Source organism: Pteronotus mesoamericanus, unplaced genomic scaffold, assembly GCF_021234165.1.
Source record: "Pteronotus mesoamericanus isolate MK-2021 breed Mesoamerican mustached bat unplaced genomic scaffold, CSHL_Meso_final contig_657, whole genome shotgun sequence".
Classification (NCBI taxonomy): Eukaryota; Metazoa; Chordata; class Mammalia; order Chiroptera; family Mormoopidae; genus Pteronotus; species Pteronotus mesoamericanus.
The window spans coordinates 9,350,846-9,370,893 of record NW_026555229.1 but is presented as its reverse complement, the minus strand read 5'-3'; the positions used below and the strand labels follow the sequence as shown (position 1 = coordinate 9,370,893).

The window sequence follows — 20,048 nt, the reverse complement described above, 5'->3', positions numbered from 1 at the left end:
TCTGTACGTGTTGGGTAGGAACATTTAATAAAAAGGTTCTGAAACAAATAGAACAGTAGAACAAAAGGACAGTTCATCAGTGGAGATAAGTTATTTTAGATTGAAAATCGATGGGAGATGGAGGAAGCTTCAAAGTACTTGTGCTTTGCCTACTTAGTTTAGGGCTTTGTTTCAAATTAACCTTTTACAATATTAAGGCACATTAAAGGTCACAATGCTAAGCATTTGTTGAGTGATAGCATCAATGGATAGAGTCCTGGAAATCTGGGAAGTGGAATTTTTGCTCTGTCATTTACCAGCATATGGGCTCCTACAAATCTCATCCCTAAGTCTGGAGTTCTTCACCTGTGAAAAGTACCTTGTTCTTAATTTTTTTTTTTTTTTTTTGCAAAGTTAAAAAAGAAAAAGCACGTGATCCATTTGGCACAGTTCCTGACCCAGAGGCGAGGTGTTCTGGCTATTTTGAAGGGTGTCGCTACCGCTGCCCTTGAGGATATCAATGGAGATGTGCAGGGAAGGGGGGAGGCCTGCCTGAGTCTCAGGAAAGACTTTGCAGAAGACCCAGGAAGTATCTGGACAGGGTGACAGGACAGGAAAAGGCAGTCGAGACCAGGAGAACTCTCTGAAAGGACATAAGGTGTGTATGCTGCTTAGACATAGCAGAAGCCCTGAAGACACAGACTTGTCAACACATTAGAGAGCTTTGCTTGGGCAGGAAGATGAGGAAACAAGTTTCACAGCGTAAGTTATAGTATAGACTTGTCAGGTGTTGAAATAATAGTCTGATTTTTAACTTTTTTAGTTCTAAAATTCTAATCACCTTCATTATATAGAGAACAAGTCTGAAGCGTAGCTTGGGGAGTGACCTTCTCAGGGTCACACGGCATGTCAGAGATGGAGGTAGGACACAGACCGTGCCTGCAGCAGGAGGGGGCGCTTGCAGGACAGCACGGCGGCAGGCTGGCCGGCCCTCTGTTCCGGGCACGAAGGGGACTTCCGCACCCGCCCCGCAGCCCTGCTTGGTTTCCAGTTCTGTGGAAACTCAAACCACCTGCCCAGAATATTTGCTATCTAGTAATTACACAAGGAGGATCTTCTTCGTGGTATTTTTAAAAATTACCTTAAAAAACTTCCACCCAAATCAAACATCAACTGCTATGAAAGATCACGTCTCAGCAGAAACATCTGTAATGCACGTTATAGCCAGTTCTCTTGACACGCAGGAGCCGTACTGATGATTAAGGAGGGAGGATTTCAGTACCTACCATGGGCTCCGTTATGGGACCACAGTCCAGCCAGGCACTGGACCGAACACCTTCAGGCCTGAGCTTTTCAGTCGTCATAGCCCCTGGCAAGAGGGCTCTTTATTCCCACTTCACTGGTCCGAGTTTAAAGAGGTCAGGGGATGGCTAGGATTTACCAAGCATGCGGGCTTCAAGCTTTTATTGACCCCCGTTCCTCTGCTCCAAGCCTGGCCTTTTCAAGGTGGCTTCCTTTCTCTCCATCATCACAGATTTGGGAGGATGGGGATTCCTTTATTCCAAACAGCAGCTGTTACTGAGTGAGAAAGCCTGAGAAGAACAGCCCTGTGTCCTAATTACCTATGGCAGGGAAAACATCTGTGTGGGGAAAGTAATGCAATTAATTCTCAAGTCTAGCAGTTGCATACATTAATTCACGTTAATTAATGCCAAATTACAAGATACTTCCTATGGCATCACATCATACACTCCCCGGAATTGAATATGGAAAGAGTTCATCATACTTAATGCTATTACAGCCGGCCCCAGAGGGAGTCAGCGTGATTGGTCCCTGGCTATGAAGCACAGCCAGTTTCTTCTGTTGCCATTAGGAGGAAAAAGGGAAAAAGCCAGGCACACTTCACCAAGGGCAGGCAGTGCAAGACTGAGTCTTTCCCTCCAGCTTGAAAGTTCACTTGGAACCACTCTGAGCAAGAAATGTTTTGCAGACCTCTCCCTGGGCCTTTTTTTACATCACCTGGTTGTACATTTTGTACAGTCAGCCCAAGGACAGACTCATTGTACAGCCCCTCCTCAGTATGGGGAGTGGAGGGAAAGAGAGGAACCCGAAATGGTTCTCTAATCTTGTGAGATGGGTCTCACAAGCCCAGCAGGACCTGCCACCTGACCCAGTTGAGGGGCGCCAACCAGAGATTTGCCTGCAACCAGAGATTTGTCCACCCCTTTCACATCGCTCCCTCTGTACTATTGTTGACATCTCAGATATAATACATCTTTTATTCATTTTTCCCCTGTGCAAATATACATATACAGATAGCTATATATACATCTGGCACAAAATTGGGCCCATATGCACATATTTTGGTAACCTACTTTTATGAAACTGATTTTGGAATAAATTTAGATAAACTGAAAAGTTACCAACACAGAACAACTTTACCCAGCTTCTCTAATGCTAATGTCTTATACAACCATGGTCTATTTTTCAAAACGAAGAAATGAACATTGATGAAACATTATTAATTGGTAACCTCTTTTTGTGATATAAAGTATATTAAGCATTTCTGTAAATCCTTACATACTCTTTAGAAACAACATATTAATAGCAGCTCCTTAAGAGCTCCCTCACTTTTTAGGTACTAGACCTGGGTTTAAATGTCCTTTCCTAATCCAGCCAGTGGCAAGGAAGCAGGAAGACCTTGAATGGAAATAGACCCAGGAGGACTGATCCTTGCACACAGGAGCTTCTGTCACTTGGAGAAAAGATGAGTCAATGGATTTGGAAAGGCAGGGAGGGATGGGTGTTGGACAGGTCACCAACACTACCTGATACAGATATGCAGCTGGAAGACTCAAATCCAGTTCAGTCAGCCTTCTTAGGGACCTACTATGTGCACTACACTGAGCTAATCATTGTGAAAGAGAGCAAGAGAGAAAAGAGGAGTTTTATCAATGTCGATAATAACTGACATTTGTAAACATTTGAGTTTCAAAACATTTAGCATATATATCATTTGTTTCAGCTAATTCTAACAGCCAAAGTACAAGACAGTGGACACGGGCATCCCCGTTATGAATGAAGGTGGCAAGCCTCAGGAAGACTAAGTGACTTCCTTTGAACTATTCAGCTAGTAAGTGACCACACAGGAACTCAAGCCTAGGTCTCAAAGTTACCAATTTTTGTTGTTTCTCTGACTCCAAGCTACCTTTACAAAAACAGAAGTCCACTGAAAGTTGTAAAAGCGTCCGGCAGAGTGTGAAATTGTGAGTTAGAGTTTTTGTGTGCTGTGGGGAGGATCATTCTAGAAAGAGCTTAGGTCCAGAAATTGTCTTCAAGGACAAAGGTCTTGAGTTATGCCCTAAGTGGAACTGTTAGAATGTCTGAAAAAGAAGACAAAGAAGAGTGAGTAGAGAGACTCTTCTTTAGTTTATCATTGGCAGTGATTTCCTCAGGCCTAGATGTGTTAAAGGACTTGAGAGCGATCCCCATTTGTCATTTCTACATACGGCAGCCAGATGGAGAAGGTTGTGGGTAAAGCTTCCCTCCATCAGTCTCCTAAGAGCTTATCAGCAAGAACATCAGTGATTGTTCGGATGGAGTGGAAGTGCCGGCCGCCCCTAGTGACTCTCCTGGTAGAATACAGGGATACCCAGGTTCCTTATGCAAAAGCAGCCCTGGAAATTTCCTTTAGGAAACTAGTGAATCCTTATATTCAACTCTATATGGTGTTACCTACCTTTATTTCATATAAATAATTATCTATTGATTTTTTTCATTTGAAAGAAAATATTTCTGCGTACATCTCTGATGTCCTCAAATCAAACTCACCCGTCCGCCCTGACTGGTGACGCTCCATTGGTTGGGTGTCATCCGCAGAGCTAAAAGTTGCCCGGTCAGGGCACACGCCTGCGCTGTGGGTTCAGTCCCCAAGAGGCAGTGGATCAATGTTTCTCTCTCACATTCTCACATCAATGTTTCATGTCCTCTTTTTTCCCTCCCTCCCTCTCTCTCTTTCTAAAAATAAATAAATAAATAAACTCACCATTAAGCATCAAAAAAGTAAAATAACTTCCTTTTTCATTCTAAAAGATACATTATAATAAAGAGGCATATATTAATGACTGTGTATTCATTGTCTACTATGTATCAGGAAGGGTGTTAGAACCTAGAAGTATAGCAGTGAAAACAGCAAAAAAGAGGCAGATCTCTGTCTTCATGTAGATGATATTCTAATGTGGGGAATGAGAAATAAATAATTCACAGGGTAGTTTTAGATGAATTACCTTCAAGGGTAAGTAATAAATTTCATGAAGGGAATTCACAGAATGGTGTAAGATAGTAAGTAATAATGGAAGATCCTCAGAAATAACAGTGAGCTGAAGTCTAGAACCATCTTTTGGAATAACCTGAAGAGGAGCATTTTAGGTAGAGAAAATACAAATGAAAAGTCTGTATAATAGTAGAAAATTTGGCAACTTTCTGAACATAAGGTAGGACAGACTAGAAGAATTATAGGGAGAGAAGAGATTAGCATAAGGGGAGGCTGGGTTGATGGGCAGTGGTGGGTTTAAGTTTATTGTAAAGCCACAGAGGCAGAATGAGTTTTGAATAAGGAAGTGACATCCGAATAGCAGAGAGACCAGAATAATTGTGGTTGTAAAACAGGGACAGCCTCCCTGATACAATTTACATCCAACAGAGATCAAATTTATTTAAGAATTTCTGTGATATGTTTATCATCTGCTGTAGAATCTCAGGTGAGAATGTAGGTCTTAATTTACTCATCTGTAAAACAACAAAGTTTTTGACTCGAGAATCCCTTCTCGATCCTGTTTCACTTCCAATTAGTGGTAAAAGAAAAACCTTTACCTTGACATAAAACCTTATTATTTATAACAGCAGCACCTATAGCATCTGATGATTGATGATTGCATATACTATATGTGTGTGTTTCCCTCTTTGTTAATCCAAGGTCAAAGTGCGGAGTTGAAGCCGATTGAGAAAAAATACTATGAATTTTTGCCAATTTCTTAAAATTCTTTCATTTGGTTTAGAAGGGGAAAATTTAACGATAATTTAGCGTGTGAGGATGGCAGGAGTTGGTAGAAGCACTGGCAGACTCCAGTGATGGTGTCAATAGCAAGTGAGTAGATTCATGATAACAGTTATAAAACTAATGATACTAATGTGGTTAACAAAGAATGTGAGGTTTGTTTAAAGACTTGGAGTAGCAAGGGAAACAGAAGATGTCCACGGCGATGCTAATCCTCTGTGTGTATGCGACCCCACCCCCATTTACTTTCCAGATTCACAGTACCTGACTTGCCGAATGCAGAACTGCACAGAAGCCAACAGAAATAAACCTTTCCCAGGCTACATTGACCCAGACTCCTTAATTGTCCAGGATGATTATGTGTTTGTTCAGGTATGAAAATTCCACTTTTACTGATCGTCTCAAAGACATTTTCCTATTTCTGTCCCTCATGCAGTCCCTTTCCCCTGCTTCCTCTCTCTTAAGAGAAAAAAAAAAAGCATCCTCTTTTCAACAAAATGAGCTGTTCCCAAGTATCAAAGCTCCTGTACTCACAGAATGTTAATTAATGCCTTTGGGCCGTAGGGGGTCTGGAGGGCACTGCTCAGAGCACCGAGGTTGTCTCCTGAACAGCGCACAGTTCCATTCATCCCCCTCATCTGCAATCCCAAGGACCCCATCAGTCAGCGGAGGGACTGAGCAGAAATGCCAGTCTCTTCCTATCAGGAGACCGGCCAGCCAATCAGCCTCCTCCCCAACAAACACCTTAAAGAGAGAGAAACAGGTGGGAACAGGAAGCTGTGGGGGGGGTGGCTGGAGGTGGTAGGAAGCAGAGAAAAGGTGGTGAGTAATCAGCCATTATTGTCATGCCCTGACTGTGATCAAGATAAAGGGAATTTAGATGAGATGTATTCAGACAGGTTTTTCATCTCCTAAGAGAGTGGGAAACAGTTTGAGAAGCTAAGGTTTCATGGGTATGCTTGTATGCTTTACTTCTTCTCAGCACTTAAGGATTTAAGGGATCGATCTCTCTCTCTCTCTTTCTCTCTCTCTCCACACTCACACACACACACACACACAGATTGAAACACACTATTATATTTATTTAGAAAGAAACCATAAATTAAAATATTTAATCCCGTGGTTTGAGGAAGCACATATTCAAAATGCCCAACGTCAACCTTTGCACTTTATAAATGTTTCACAAACGATTACACACATGCACACACACGTTTCCTTTTTCTTCAAGGAAATGAGTAATGAGTACTCTGATAGCTTCAGTATCAACTATCAAGTGACATTGAAATGGTTACACACATTGGTGCTCTCTCTAATTCATTTCTCTATCAGTTTTGCTTCTGGGAACCTTTTCTGTTTTTTAATAACCATTTATAGCCCATATATATGATTAAATATGAGAATAAACTCTGCATTTAGAGTTTTAGATATTTTCTATCCATGCCACTCTGAACATGACCCTGTAACTCGTACTAGGACGAGGTGACCTGGCCACATGTTGGTGAATACGATCATTTTCTAATCCTGTTTTTATGTGTCTGATGAACAGTCACCCAAAGTATATGCTGACCTTCCAAGTATGCAAACTGCAGTTGATATTCAAACTCCAGGAACTCATTTGGGTTAAGACTGGCTACAGAAACTCATAAAATAGAGAGTAGAATAGTGGTTTCCAGGTGATAGGAGGTAGGAAAATAGAGAGATGTTGGTCAAGGATATAAACTTCCAACTGTAAAATGAGTAAATTCTGGGGATCTAATATATAGCATGGAGACTACACATAACAAGACCATATTACATACTTGAAATTTGCTAAGAAAGTAGATCTTAAATGGTATCACCGCACACACACAATAATCTTAATTAAGTGAAGGGATGGAGGTGTTAATTAACTTTATGTGTGGCAATCATTTTATACTATATATATGTATCAAATCATCACATTTTACATCTCAAATTTATATACGTATATGTCAGTGATTTTCAACCTTTACATCTTATGGCACACATAGACTAATTACTAAAATTCTGTGGCACACCAAAAAATATACTTTTTTGATGATCTTACAAAAAATAGGTATACTTTTGATTCATTTCACACTGGATGGCTATTGTTGTGTTGGCCACCGGCATTTTTTTATTTGACAATCTAAGGGCAAAGCGGTCAGTGCCCCTGACTACATCGTCAGGTAGAGCATGTTTTAAAAATCCTTGCGGTACATCAGTTGACAATAGCTGGTCTGTGTCAGGAATGTCTCAGTAAAGCTGGGGAAGAAGAGCGGCTCCAAAGAGAGAGATGGGCAGTCCCCTGGAAGGTGAGGTAGACCCCACACCCCGTCTCACCCCCTTCATTCCCTCAGGGTTCACTGGACGGTATGTGCAGGACAGACTTGGTGGAGGTAGCGCACAAATCTTTTCTGGGAGACAGAGATGCAGAATGACTTTGGACCCTGCTTGACTTTCCGCCTAACACATCAGCAGCACTGCTGTGTGTTGGTCGTGCGGGCAGCCATCAATGTCACAGCAGCACAGGGGACTCCAGCGCCCAGAGATGTGAGACTCCACCCGGCCCCTGTGTGAGGGGACCTCTTCCTTCCGACGTGGCCTGGGGGCCTGTTCGTGTGGCCATAGCCTTGGGGCTAGGCAGCTGGGCTGCTTGATGGACGTGGATCCCGTTTACCTTGAGGCTTTTATCTTTAAAAGTTAATAATAACGGAAAATGTTTCCTGGCTTCTGAGCCACAGTGCAAATGGAAGAAATGGATTTTTGTCCAGTGGGTTCAGTCTGGGCTTCTGACCAACTCAGGTGCACTGTTTAAGTTGTTTTTGGGCTGAATAAATGCCAAGTCCGTTCACTTGTCCACAGTAGCCATTCACGCAGAGGTGCTGGCAGCTACCTCCTTTCATTCCGTGGCTGTTGAACCCCTGGGACCTGCAACTGTTACAGTAGCTCTTCTCACAACCTGTGTGTTTCTGACCCAGCTGACGTCAGGAGGCCGGCCGCACTACTATGTGTCCTACCGGAGGAATGCGTTTGCCCAGATGAAGCTGCCCAAGTATGCTTTGCCCAAGGTATGACCAGAATCGTTTCTTCATTTTAGTATTTCCTCTGATTCACATATTCCTGTCTCTGCCCTCTTTCCCAAGCACCCTTTCAGTCTCTCCTTGTCATGGATTTGTTTTCATACACCATCTCTGTTTCTCAGGTTCACTTTGCCTCACGTTTTTTTTTTTTTGTCAGTCTTATCACCCTCCTTCCCCTATCACCCCTCTCCCTCTCTCTCTTTCTCTCTCTCTTGACTTCTTGCTATAGGAATATTTGTATAAATTGATAACTAGTTTGCTTTTGCTTTTCAATAGTAAAGATTTTCAAGCAGTATGTATTGGTTCTCTTGCAAGACAGAAAATACACTCTGGGTCCAGTGTCTGAGTGCAATGGGTATGATGTGTTTGTTTCCCTCCTAATTTTTTGGTTTTTGTTGTTGTTATTAATTATTGGAAGGTGATACAACTGTATGGTATCCAACCTTTGCTTTCTGTTACAATGGAACTTATGAGACAGGTTGTCTTTAGAGTTCTGAGACACAGTGAATTTTTTAGACTGCCCCAAAGACATACCCTTTTGAAAATAGTGGCGGGCAAAAGTTAGAGACTCTGAACTGCGCAGTCCCGGCTCTGCAGGTAGCACGGAACTGCGTTAATATGGAGCGCCACCTAGTGGAGGTCAAACTGACGGGCGCTGCAAGCTGTGGACCTGCGGTCTTGAGCCATTGTGTGTATTTCAAGCGGCCATAAATTGCTAATGTATCATACCTTGATCTTAGAGCAACAGAGATTTGTGTGGCTATAAGAAGGAGACTCTGTAGGTTTAAATCTAGTTATAGCTCAGCTTTGAAACCTTTGAATGAAACAAAGTACTTAAAGAACTTTTTTTTAGTGAATCCTGTATTTTTAACCCATAACTTTGTAGTATTCTATCTAGCACCAACACCCGCTAGCTGCCCAGGAAATCAGGTGACAGATAAAATGTAAGGACACTGCAGGTGTCCTCTTCTCGGAGAGCAAATGGTAGCTAGTTGCTTTGGCCACTCCAGGAATTCTCCTTAACCGTAACATAGTAAAAGGTGAGCTGTAAACCTCAGCACATTAGAGATAATAACACATTAAATTGCACTATTAACTCCAGAGAAGTATATTTATGTTAGTAGTTATTATTTCAGCTGCTAAGAGAATCATGGCAGTCATAATTGCCCAGAACTATATGCTTCTACCTGTGTACATTTAAACCCTTCTTGCTCTTGATTTGGCTTAAAATGCTTACCAGACAAGGACTTACAACTTTGGGGATGTGCCTTAGAGAAGAATGGGGTAAAGTCAGTATGTAAAGGAAAACTGAGTGTTGTTAAAATTACCCTTTATAACCTCTTAGGAAGGTCCAGAAGAGACATGAACACCTTACCTCAGTAAGTCTGATAGACCTGGTTTTCCTTTCTCTTGAGCACTGAAATAAATTGCTATTTCTTTGATTGACCAACAAATAAAGCAGTTGGCTTCCAAGATTTAGCACCTTTAAAGTCAAAAATTGTACTCAGTGCAGTGAAATGCTCTTGTTCAAGAAGGAGGTAGGAACTCAGACCAACTTAGTAAATAGCAGATTCAAGTCGCTCATCTCATGCTCACTCTTGGGTATATACTTTTTTAGTGGGGTAAGTCTCAGCCCACTGAAATGCTATTTGCAACAGTATTGAGGCTAGAGCTTAATTAAGTCTCCTGATTCCCAAACTAACGTTCTTTAGGTTATGCTTTTCCTCCCTTGGGATAAAGCCATCAGTTCTATTATTAGAAGAGAGCCGTATCCCCCAGAATTTTGATAGGCTGAGGGGCACCCAGAAAAATGTTTCCATTGACCTAAGGAACTCGCGAAAATGGTAGTTGAAAAATCAAGGAAACATCCTTACACCTGTTGCTAAAGTGCTAGGAAACACTCACTTCCCATTTCTTGTTCAGAACCATCAGCAGATCACAGTTGACAGCTGTGCCTAGTGGCGTGGCGCCAATCGAGAAGAACAAGTTAGACTCTAAACCCGAATCGGCTGTCTGTCTCCTCCCCCGCTCTCCCAGATGAGTGTGTTCCATTACTCAGCCTCATCTGAGGCCTGAAAGTAGACGGCCATGATTAATTTAGCCTGTCCTTAGAAAAATAGGAGCCTGTAGAGCTAATGAATGTGTTATTTGGTCCAAGGGGGAGTGTACTATTTAAGGCAATGAGATGCCTCATTACAGTCCCATTACACCTTCAAAGAGAAACCCTGCTTGGTGGAGTGATCCGCAGTGAAGGTACATGTATTTCACAGCCCTCTATCAAAGCCAGAGCTGCTGTGGCTGGAAGTGAACAAAGCTTCCTGCTGCTAAAGGAATCGAGATAAACCAACACTCTCTTGCTCAAATTTTCTTTCATCATCCACTGCCATTGTATCAGCTCTTGAAAGACCATGGTTACATGGCCTTTCAAATCTTTTACATATATATATGTAAAGCTGACCAGAGATGGGGATGGGGAAAGTTCAGTATCGCTGTTACCATGAAGAGCATGAGGCCTGCCCGACAGGGAGACATAGTGACAGTTTCCTTCCCTTAACCTACTTGGAGCTCATTCTGAGCTACTCAAGTGAGATAAATGAGGCAATACATATGAAAGTGCTTTGAGCGTTTTGGAGGACAGCTACTCTATAAAAGCAAGGTAATATTATTATTAGTATGGATCCAGTTGTCTGTGTGGTAGAAGATCGATGCGACCCGGGGTGTGGGTTGTGCAAAGGCTGCTTGATTCACAGCGGGAGACCCGAATTCTGGACCTAAATCTGCCACTAACCTGCTTTGAAACCTTGGGCTGGTTTATCAATTTCTCTTTCCCTGTTCTGTTTGTTTGTTTTCTTTCTTATAGTTTTAAAATAAGGAGCTTAGACTCACTATAATATTTTCTCACATGTGATACTCAGAGTAAAATGTCCTTAGAGATGCTTCGTGAAAATTTGGTTTTATGATCAAATAAGCTTTTAAAAAAGAAACTTATGTTCCTTGACTAGAGAGTAACACTAGCTGGCTGGTATGTTGAAGACTCTAGGATGTCTTGTGAACAAGACAGTTATATAATTCAGCTTTAATCAAACCATTTTACCAAAGGAGGCATTTTTCTCTTTTTTTTTTCATATCTATTAAAATCTAACAATGCTGATGTCCTATAGAACAGACTTTGAGAAAGACTGTAGTAGAAGATCTCAAAGATCACTTCTTGGTCTAAAATCCTGTAGCTCAGGAGAAGCATTCACCATAAAATGCTACTTAGGAGAAAAAGTATGTTTTCCTGATAGAGGAGGATGTAGGCAACAAGAAAAAATAATGATGTCATTTAAATATGTCAGTGTTCCATTAAAATATGTAAGACCAATATCATTTTTTTAATTGGTTCTAGCTATATAATTATATGGCTAGCAAGACACCGCACCTTTGTCCTTGTCTAGAGGTGGCCATTTTAATCTGCTATTGTTATGTGACTAGTTTCCTATGTGTCATAAACACTTGACGTGTCTACATTTTCAGTTCCACATCCAAAAACTAAAAGTTTGAGGGAGTGGCATAACATCCGTGTTGTACTCTAGCCCCAAGAAGTATTTAAAGAGATATCCATTTCAACCCAGACTTCAGGGGTTCACCAATGCACAAATTTACCCCTAAGGTGCAGGGATTGGTTTTGTAGGGGCCGGGTTATTGCCGAAATACTTTGATTTGAATTGAGGGATGCCCCTGTATCCTGCTGACAAGGAAGGGAACATGAATTGGAAGTAGTTATTTAAGGGTTCTAAATGCCAGATGAAGGATTTTGGTCTTTGTCCTACAGGAAATGGGGAGCCATAGCAGGTTTGCCCTCCATGGTTGAATAGTCCTTGCACAATTTCCACAGCTAATTTCTTCCATTGTAAAGAGAGAAAAAAAAACAAACAAACAAACCTTTGGGTGAACCAATTTTTGTTGAATATATTAGTTAGCACCTAACATTTGCAGTCAACAGAAAGGCCACATCAACCTTGTTTCGGCAGCAAAGGCGGTGTAACGGCGGCTTGCTTACCTGAACTCCCCTGGCAGGTGGAGCAGGTGCTCAGCTCCAGGCCCTGTCAAAAGTTTCTCCCACTCCCTGGCTGATTTAATCCTCCCAACCCCGTGGAGGGCATGCGGTTATCTCTATTATGCAGGTAGGAATCCTGTGAGGCACAGAATTTCATTCACACAGCTAAGTTACAGAGTCTGGACTTGTACTCACGTAGTTTTGTTTTAAAGTCCATTTTTTTAAAACTATTTTGCTCTGATCTCCTCTGGAACCCAAAAGTATACAGGTGGGGCAGGCTTTTAAGTTGTTCTCATTCAACACCACAGAATTTGGCCTTTCTTCACCTTTGGAGCCTGTTTTCTTCAGGATTGTGTTTATCTTCTCCCTCCAGGATATGTTTCCATCAAATGTAGACTTTTAAAACTTTCTACTGTTTACAAACCAATAGTAAGAGATGCTTTTCACCTCTCTAATAACTCCAGCTTCATTGCAGAATCATAGTTAGTGACTTTCCTTGGGTCATATCTCCATCACAGGTCTAACTGATATCATCAGGGAATTTGGATATTCTGAATGTCAGGCCTACAAGTCTGCTTCTGGTGTTGAGGTAACAGAGACTGGGTATTAGGAAGAAATTTGTATGAGAGGGATAAGGATGTTTTTCAATGAAGAGCAAGATGAAAGTATCATCTTGCTCTTCAAGAAATGTAAATAGACTTTGGGCTGATACAAACAATGGCCAGCTTTCACTCCAAAACTCAGTTTGCAGTATTGACCACGTTGAATTAATGGGCAGGATTCCTTTTTGGCCTACTCACTCTGGATTCTCTCTGTGAAAGTGTGACCCAATTCTAGGGCTGAGGAATGCCAAAACCTTTAGATGAAGACTTCTTCCTTCTGGGATCATTTGAGTTCCCTTTGATCAAGGCTGAAGAAAAGGGAGAGACTTGCTCTTTTCTGTCTAAAGCACAGTCGGAGCTGAATTGCTTATTGATTGACTGATTGATTGAACATGGACATATATTACAAGGAGAAAACCAGGTTAGGAGGTCGACAGAATTTTTCAGGACTGGAATTTCAGTCAAGGAAGATTGACTGAACTCTCGAAGCTTTTCACAGATAGAGGATGGTTTGTCTGGGAAAATTTGAGTGCAAAGCTACACAAAGGCCAAGAAGTTTTCCACATTCTTCTTCTTTCTTTATGCTTATGTATAATTTCGTTGTTTGGTTTTGATTTCTGTTTTCTGAAAGTTATACCAGTGTCTGCTACCTCAGGCAAAGGGTGAAGCCTGCCAAGGGCACATGTACAGGCAGCTGCTAAGGGAGACACAAAGCCTAGGCCTGTGTCAGCTTTTCTCTGAACATCCGCTTCTCTGGCATTCTGAATGGGGCAAGAAAGATTTGAAATTCCCACCCCGGGAACATCTGCCCCACATTACCTTTGCCTTGTTTTTAATTCCCAGGACCACCAGGGTCTTGAAAACATCATCAGTTATGCAGATTATTTTCTCCCTCTTTTATGTAAGGTTTCCTGCTGAACTTCTCAGAGTAAAGGTTTAGATAAGTAGCTAAGTCCTTGAGCACTCATTAACATGAAGATTAGTGCTTTGGTTTCTCAGGTGAACATTATTCCTCAAGGGCTTCTGGGGGTTGCTGAGCCTTTGGGCAGTGCTTATCAAACTTTAATGTGCATATTAATCACCCACGGATCTTATTAAAATGCAGATTTTGATTCAATAGGTGAGGCTTAAGGTTCTGTATGTAGAACACTTTGCAGGTGATGCCTGTTCTGTTCCATGAATCACACCGAGAGATTCAGAGTTTGTCAATTTTCTCTCTGTAACTCCAGCTTTTTATAAAGGAATATCCCCCATATAATTTTTCTGAGCATATACCATGTTACGGTTGGCAAATATATCAGGATGACCGATTCTGCAAAGTCAAACATATTTGAGAAGGTGTTCTTCAGATTACCTGATGAGACAATTAAATTATATCTGAGTTACCAAGCATCTCTCTGTCCTATTTTCTCATGACCCTGCTGCCTAACCCCATAAATGAGAAAGGAAATACATGAATAACATTCAACTAATTAATTCTTACTTCACAAATATACAAACGGAAAACCTCTCTGTTCCGTTACAGTGGCCTACGTGCCTACTCCAGTATTCCTCATTAGATTCCATGCTCTTTGGATGCATGTCAGGTTAATTTACAAAACTCCTCTTCACTTTCCTGTGTCTTGCTGTAGGACATGCACGTCATCAGCACAGATGAGAACCAAGTGTTTGCAGCAGTCCAAGAATGGAACCAAAATGACACCTACAATCTCTACATCTCAGACACCCGGGGCGTCTACTTCACCCTGGCCTTGGAGAATGTCCAGAGCAGCAGAGGCCCTGAGGGCAATGTCATGATTGACCTCTATGAGGTATGTCACAAGACACGTGTTGTGCTGAGCTACCTCAGAACCCGGTCTGGCTGATGAGGACCCAACATTGGCTGTTTCCTCCATCATTTTAAACACGAGGGAATTATAGGGCCTCATTCCATGTGGGAGAGGGAGTGGGTTCTCGAACATCTGTGTTGGTTAATCTGCATTCCACACAACAGCTCTGGGGGGGATCCTTTTTCCACCAGGTCCACAGGCCAGGAAGCCCCAGGGGACCTGGAGCATGTCTGGGGAAGCAATGAAGCAGTTAGAGGGTTTGAACCAGAGGGATGGAGTGTGCAATTTGAAAATAGTCTGAGGGGCCAGCAGGGTATCAGGATGTTGAACAAAGGGAGCAGTGGACCCTTGTTTCTGTCTGAGGAAAAGAATGAAGGAGACATCGTGCATTGCATCAGAAGACACTCCTTTGGACTGGAACACCTTTGTAACTAGATAACCTCCTCTGGCTACTCACCAGTCTCTCAGAGGAACAATGAGTGAGATAAGATTAAGGGGCCTTTCTTTCCTAAATGAGGAGCACTGGGGAAGAGACAGAAAGCAGAGTTTACCAGCCTTCCCCAAGGGAACTGGGGTCCTTTGTTTCTAAAAATGACCGAGATTAAACCTAAAACCTTAGAGGTTGGATCAGTTAGCTTTCATGATAAATGCAGATGAGCTAATTGCCATTTGAGGCACCTTGGGTAGAAAGAAAGCTGCTATTTGGGGATGGATTGTAGCCATTTGTCAGTTATACCTTGAGCTGTGAAGGATTAATAACGCTTAGAATTACCCATTAAAAAACACATTCAGAATTTGGGATGAGTAATCATATACCTATATTCAACCTGGAAAATATGCTAAAACTGGTTTAAGTATGTGCAGTCATAATGATCCTCTCATTTGGTTGAGTTCAAGCTCAGACAGTAAAAAGGTTGCCTGTATAAGGAGAGGCATGTTATCTAATATACCAAGGAAAGAAACCAACTTCACTGAAGAAATTTCAATCTATCATTTTAATTTCATTTAATGTTATCTATACTCCTTCTCCTTTAGAAGTTCTTATGGATTTTCTTTCAGTATTTAAACTTGTCACTATGTATAAAGGCTTGTTAAACTATATGCTATATAAAATATATAAACTATATTGTTAAACCAATTCAGAGCCCAGGGATTTGTCCTGGGAATTATGGTAAAATAGCATAGGACATAGTGTGTGTGTATATTTAGAAAAACACATTGCAATCTTTTTAACATATTCACAAGTTTCCTCCACTTTCTTTCCTGCTCATGTTCCAGGTAAATATAGTATCACGTATTCTGGAAAACTTTTACCCATTGTGGTGATTTAGTTTCTGATTTGTGTTGGATAAGATTGTGATTTAGCTTATAGATTTTGGAGTCAGGTTGCCTGGGTTTAAATCCTAGCTATACCATATGTATGTATTCTTGAGACACATCCAGTAACTTCTGAGCCTCAGTATCCACGTTAAAAGTATGGAGATAGACAGGGTACCTACTTGATAGAATTTCTTTGAGGACTAACAAGTTACTCTTGAAGTACTGTGAACAGTGCCTAAAATGTACAACAAATTATAAATAGCTTAATGAATGTTATGTTCCAATGAGTTTAAGACCCAGTACCATGTTCTGTTCTTACAGTCTTAAAATCTTTCCACATTGCTTAAATGTCTAACATATTTCCACTATTTCAGATCTCTACTTCTTCCCATATTGCAATTAGCATGGCCATATGACATTCTTTAACACCAACTAGTTGTCTCCTTATAAACAAGTATAAATTGCTACATTTCTTTCCTCATTTGTAAATGTCTTATAAACATTTAAACTTTAAGGGTGTTTTGTTGAAATGCCATGCGTTATCTTGCCTTGATCCAGCACTTATAATGGAAATATCTTGCTTCGAGTTCTGGCTGGTATGAAGTCAAAGCAGCTGTTCCAGATTAATCACCCAGTTTGCTTCCCTGATCTTGGCTCTGTCCTTGTTCTCTCAAAAATATTTTCTGATTTTCAGCATGCATTTCCCCTTCCTGATTATCCCCTCCCCTCTTCTCAAGTCAATGTGGAATAATTTCTCTGGATAAATTTTGTTTTCTGCCAAAATAGAGAACATTTTAATTGGTCCCTTGATGATAAAAAGGATGACAGATTTGAACAGGAATGACTTTGCAATGTCCTGTTATTTGCAATTGTTTTCTCAAATGGTTTTCTCAATTTAAACATCACTAACAGGTAAAGAATGAGAAGAGGAAACTGAGTGATGTCTGGCCATGGCAACCATTTTTTGGTTATTCCTTGTGTTTCCTCTTGCATTTCTCTTGCAGTTGACTATTTGTCAGAAATCTGCTGGCTCTTATTATCATCACAGTAAGAGCACTGGGTGACTGAGTTATGTAAAGACGTTCTGCATCCTGGGCCTGGGAAAAAGGATCTTTGTTTTGTTAACCTGACAGTGCACAGCAACTTGAAATTGATGTGATCAGAGTGGCAATGCCGTATCTGCTGATTACCTAGATAGAAAGAATATTGGCTGATGAGGAACCTGGCACAAATGTGCCTGAAATCTGATTGTTCTGGCTAGCAGGAAGCTGGGAGCCATCTAGCATGAATTTCCCAGTAGAATTGCAATGAATGATGAGCGCTTAGAAATAAATGAAAAGCAAGAAAATCCATAAGTGAAGTAATAAGAGGCAGAGAGGAGCAACATAGGAGGTGTAGGAGACAGAGAATACATGGAGTACACATCTGCTCACCTTTGGTGGTGACTGAGGTGACCTTTGGTTTGTGTCCTTAGGATGTCTCTGCCTGCCAGTTAGTTACCTGCTAGTCCTGTATGTGTATGCTCTTTAAGCTAGTTTAGCAGAGGGAAACTGTACAATGTATAAGTGTATGATGAGTCTGTGTATCAAGGATGTGAATCGTTGATGAGTCTTTGTGGGAAAATGCGAAAGGAAGCACAGTTCTCATTAAAATCAATCATTTTGCTCACATGCATTGGACCCCTGCAACAAATGCAGTTCTCTCTACAGTAGAAAAAGCATGTATATGATGAAATAGGGAGCAAAGTATTGGGGAGCCATATTATATGGTAAACTTATGGAAGCACCAGAAATTTCCCTTGATTTCCTTGATTTCCCTTGAGTTGTTCCTTGAACATAGGCCCCATTCAAGAGAATCAAGAAATGTGAGCCAGGAAAGTTGGTGACAGAGCAGAAGTGCTAGAAACTCATTTTTGTTCATGAAAGATCATCATAATAACAATAATAGTTGGGTGTCATTGTGGATCAAGCTCTGTGTAAAAAACCATCAATGATTATCTAATTCAATTCATATAGTCACTTTTTGACATAGGGACTATAATCACTTCCATTTTACACAGAAGTAAATGGAGACAGAGTGCGATCATTTTTGCAAGATTACAAAGCTAGTAACTGGCAGATTTAACATCTGAAGCCTAGAGTATGCAAACTCGTAAGTACGAACTATTTTGTGACTCTGGAAGGATTAGTAGTTGGGATTGTAGCTGAGTAATAGCTATAAGACAGAGGAAGATTGAAAGGCAGGGTAACTAGTACTAGAATTTGTTTAGCAGTAACAAAAGTTAGACTAGAAAAAGAAAATGGTCTGGGAGAGCCAACACAAACAGAGTGAACAGATGATATCTCTGGACCTGTTTGCTACCTTCTGATCCAAGTCCTGAGCCTACAATCATGCTAAATTCAGACAGTGTTATTGTGTGGCTCCCAATTTTGTGTAGTGTTGTGTTTGTGTAAAAGGAGCCTAGAAACAAGTGTCTTAAAATTCTGTCATTCCTGAAGAGCACAGTGCTCCAGGGGCACCATACACAAAGGGTCACAGAAGACAGCATGCCTGATGGTGGCCAGAGCAAAAGAGATGTGATGAGTGTGTCTGAGGCATGTGATTCCTAGTGCATGCATCTGGTGTGGATGATGAGAGGGAGTCTATGACAGCTTTAGACAAGATCTTTCCTCCTCTGGGAAGTGAATATTAATTAATAATGATGAAGAGCACTTTGGCTTAATGGACAATGACAGTTCATGCAGCCAAGTGAAAAGGTTTGTGTTGGGAATGAAGCCACCTGGCCAACAAACTCAGAACGCCCAGAATGTGTGCCTACATGAGTGAGCCACAGCGGATGTCAGAAAGACACGGTGCATGTTTTGTTACACACGTAGTGTCCTCTCCATGTTATAAGTATGCCCTCTGTAAAAGAAAGCTCCACAGTTATGGTGATGAAGCTGATACCTAATTCCTTAGGGAAAGACTACCTCTAACAATCCAGTATAGGGGATAGGGAAGAAAAAACCTCCCCTATCCAGGACATATTTATTACAGGACATAGAACATACCATCTAATTACTGAAGACTCTTGTCACTCTGGGAGGGGAGTGCTGCATGATCAAGGCAGCAGGGAAGGAAAGAACAAGGAGACAGTTTTTGGCAGTGGGTTCCTTGATCGCAGAGGTACTCCTGGTACCTGCAGAGTATGTCTCTCTTGGCCAGGATCCTCTCTTTAGAACAGAAAAAATATCCTATCCGCAAAGCCCAAAGAAATTATAGTCATGATTATGTTCTTTCTTGCCACAGTTTTTGATTCATCTTTTTCATTTTCTTCAAATTTTGACAGTTTTGATTTGTAATGAGAGTCTGAGTCAGAGAGGGTGGGAGGAATCATCTCCCAATCAGCATGACAAGCAGAAATGAACAAGAAGAGGTCTTGTGCCCAGGTCTTCCCAACTTAGCTTCCGCACGGAACATGGGAAAGATGAGGAGAGAAAAGGGCCCTTTCGCAGTTAATATCAAAAGGCAAAGGAAATAACTGAGCTCATCCTTTAAATCACTAAAGAAATCCAAGTCCCGGTATCTAACATATTCTAACTCTCAAAAAAAGGTCTGTAGAATGAATGTATCGTTGTTTAGGCATCCTAGGTGCTATACCCCCAGTATTTATAAGAATATATGATAAATAGTAGAAGTTCAAAGGTATTTATTAAACAACTATTGAGTAAATGTACTACTGAATGAATAAAAGGCAGCTTCCTGTATGTGTAATATGTATACATGATACTTCTCTCCGAATGCTCTAGGGGGAGAGAGAAGTTTGAAGAAATAGTAGAGTATGTGGGTTCTAGAGTTAGGAAGACTGTCTAGGAGTCCAATTCTAAGGTTCTCTAGGGAATGACCTTTGGTTTTCTCATGTGTAACATGAAGATAACATTGACTCTACCACTGAGAGTTCATGGGCAGATTGATGAGCTCATACTTACAAAGCCTTTCATCTAATGCCTAACTCTTCATAAGAACTTAATAAATCTGGGGTACGGTTATTGTGGTTCTGTTGTCTAATGCAGATGTCTTGCTACCTATTTTATTAAAAACAAAACCACAACTTCTTGTACAGAGTGGCTTTTCTATTATTAATGTTAATGAAGGAATATGGTC

The 20,048-nt window shown here is 41.1% G+C and overlaps 1 protein-coding gene across 2 annotated transcripts in view; it reads left to right on the top strand.

The window, feature by feature from the left end:
* SORCS1 (sortilin related VPS10 domain containing receptor 1) overlaps positions 1-20,048 on the top strand; it is a 470,882-nt gene that overhangs the window by 349,086 nt on the left and 101,748 nt on the right. For both annotated transcript variants that reach the window (XM_054581477.1, XM_054581478.1), the window contains exons 7-9: positions 5,289-5,407; positions 8,014-8,103; positions 14,388-14,567. In XM_054581477.1, the coding sequence (XP_054437452.1) occupies positions 5,289-5,407; positions 8,014-8,103; positions 14,388-14,567 (389 nt within the window). The remainder of the gene's footprint in view (positions 1-5,288; positions 5,408-8,013; positions 8,104-14,387; positions 14,568-20,048) is intronic.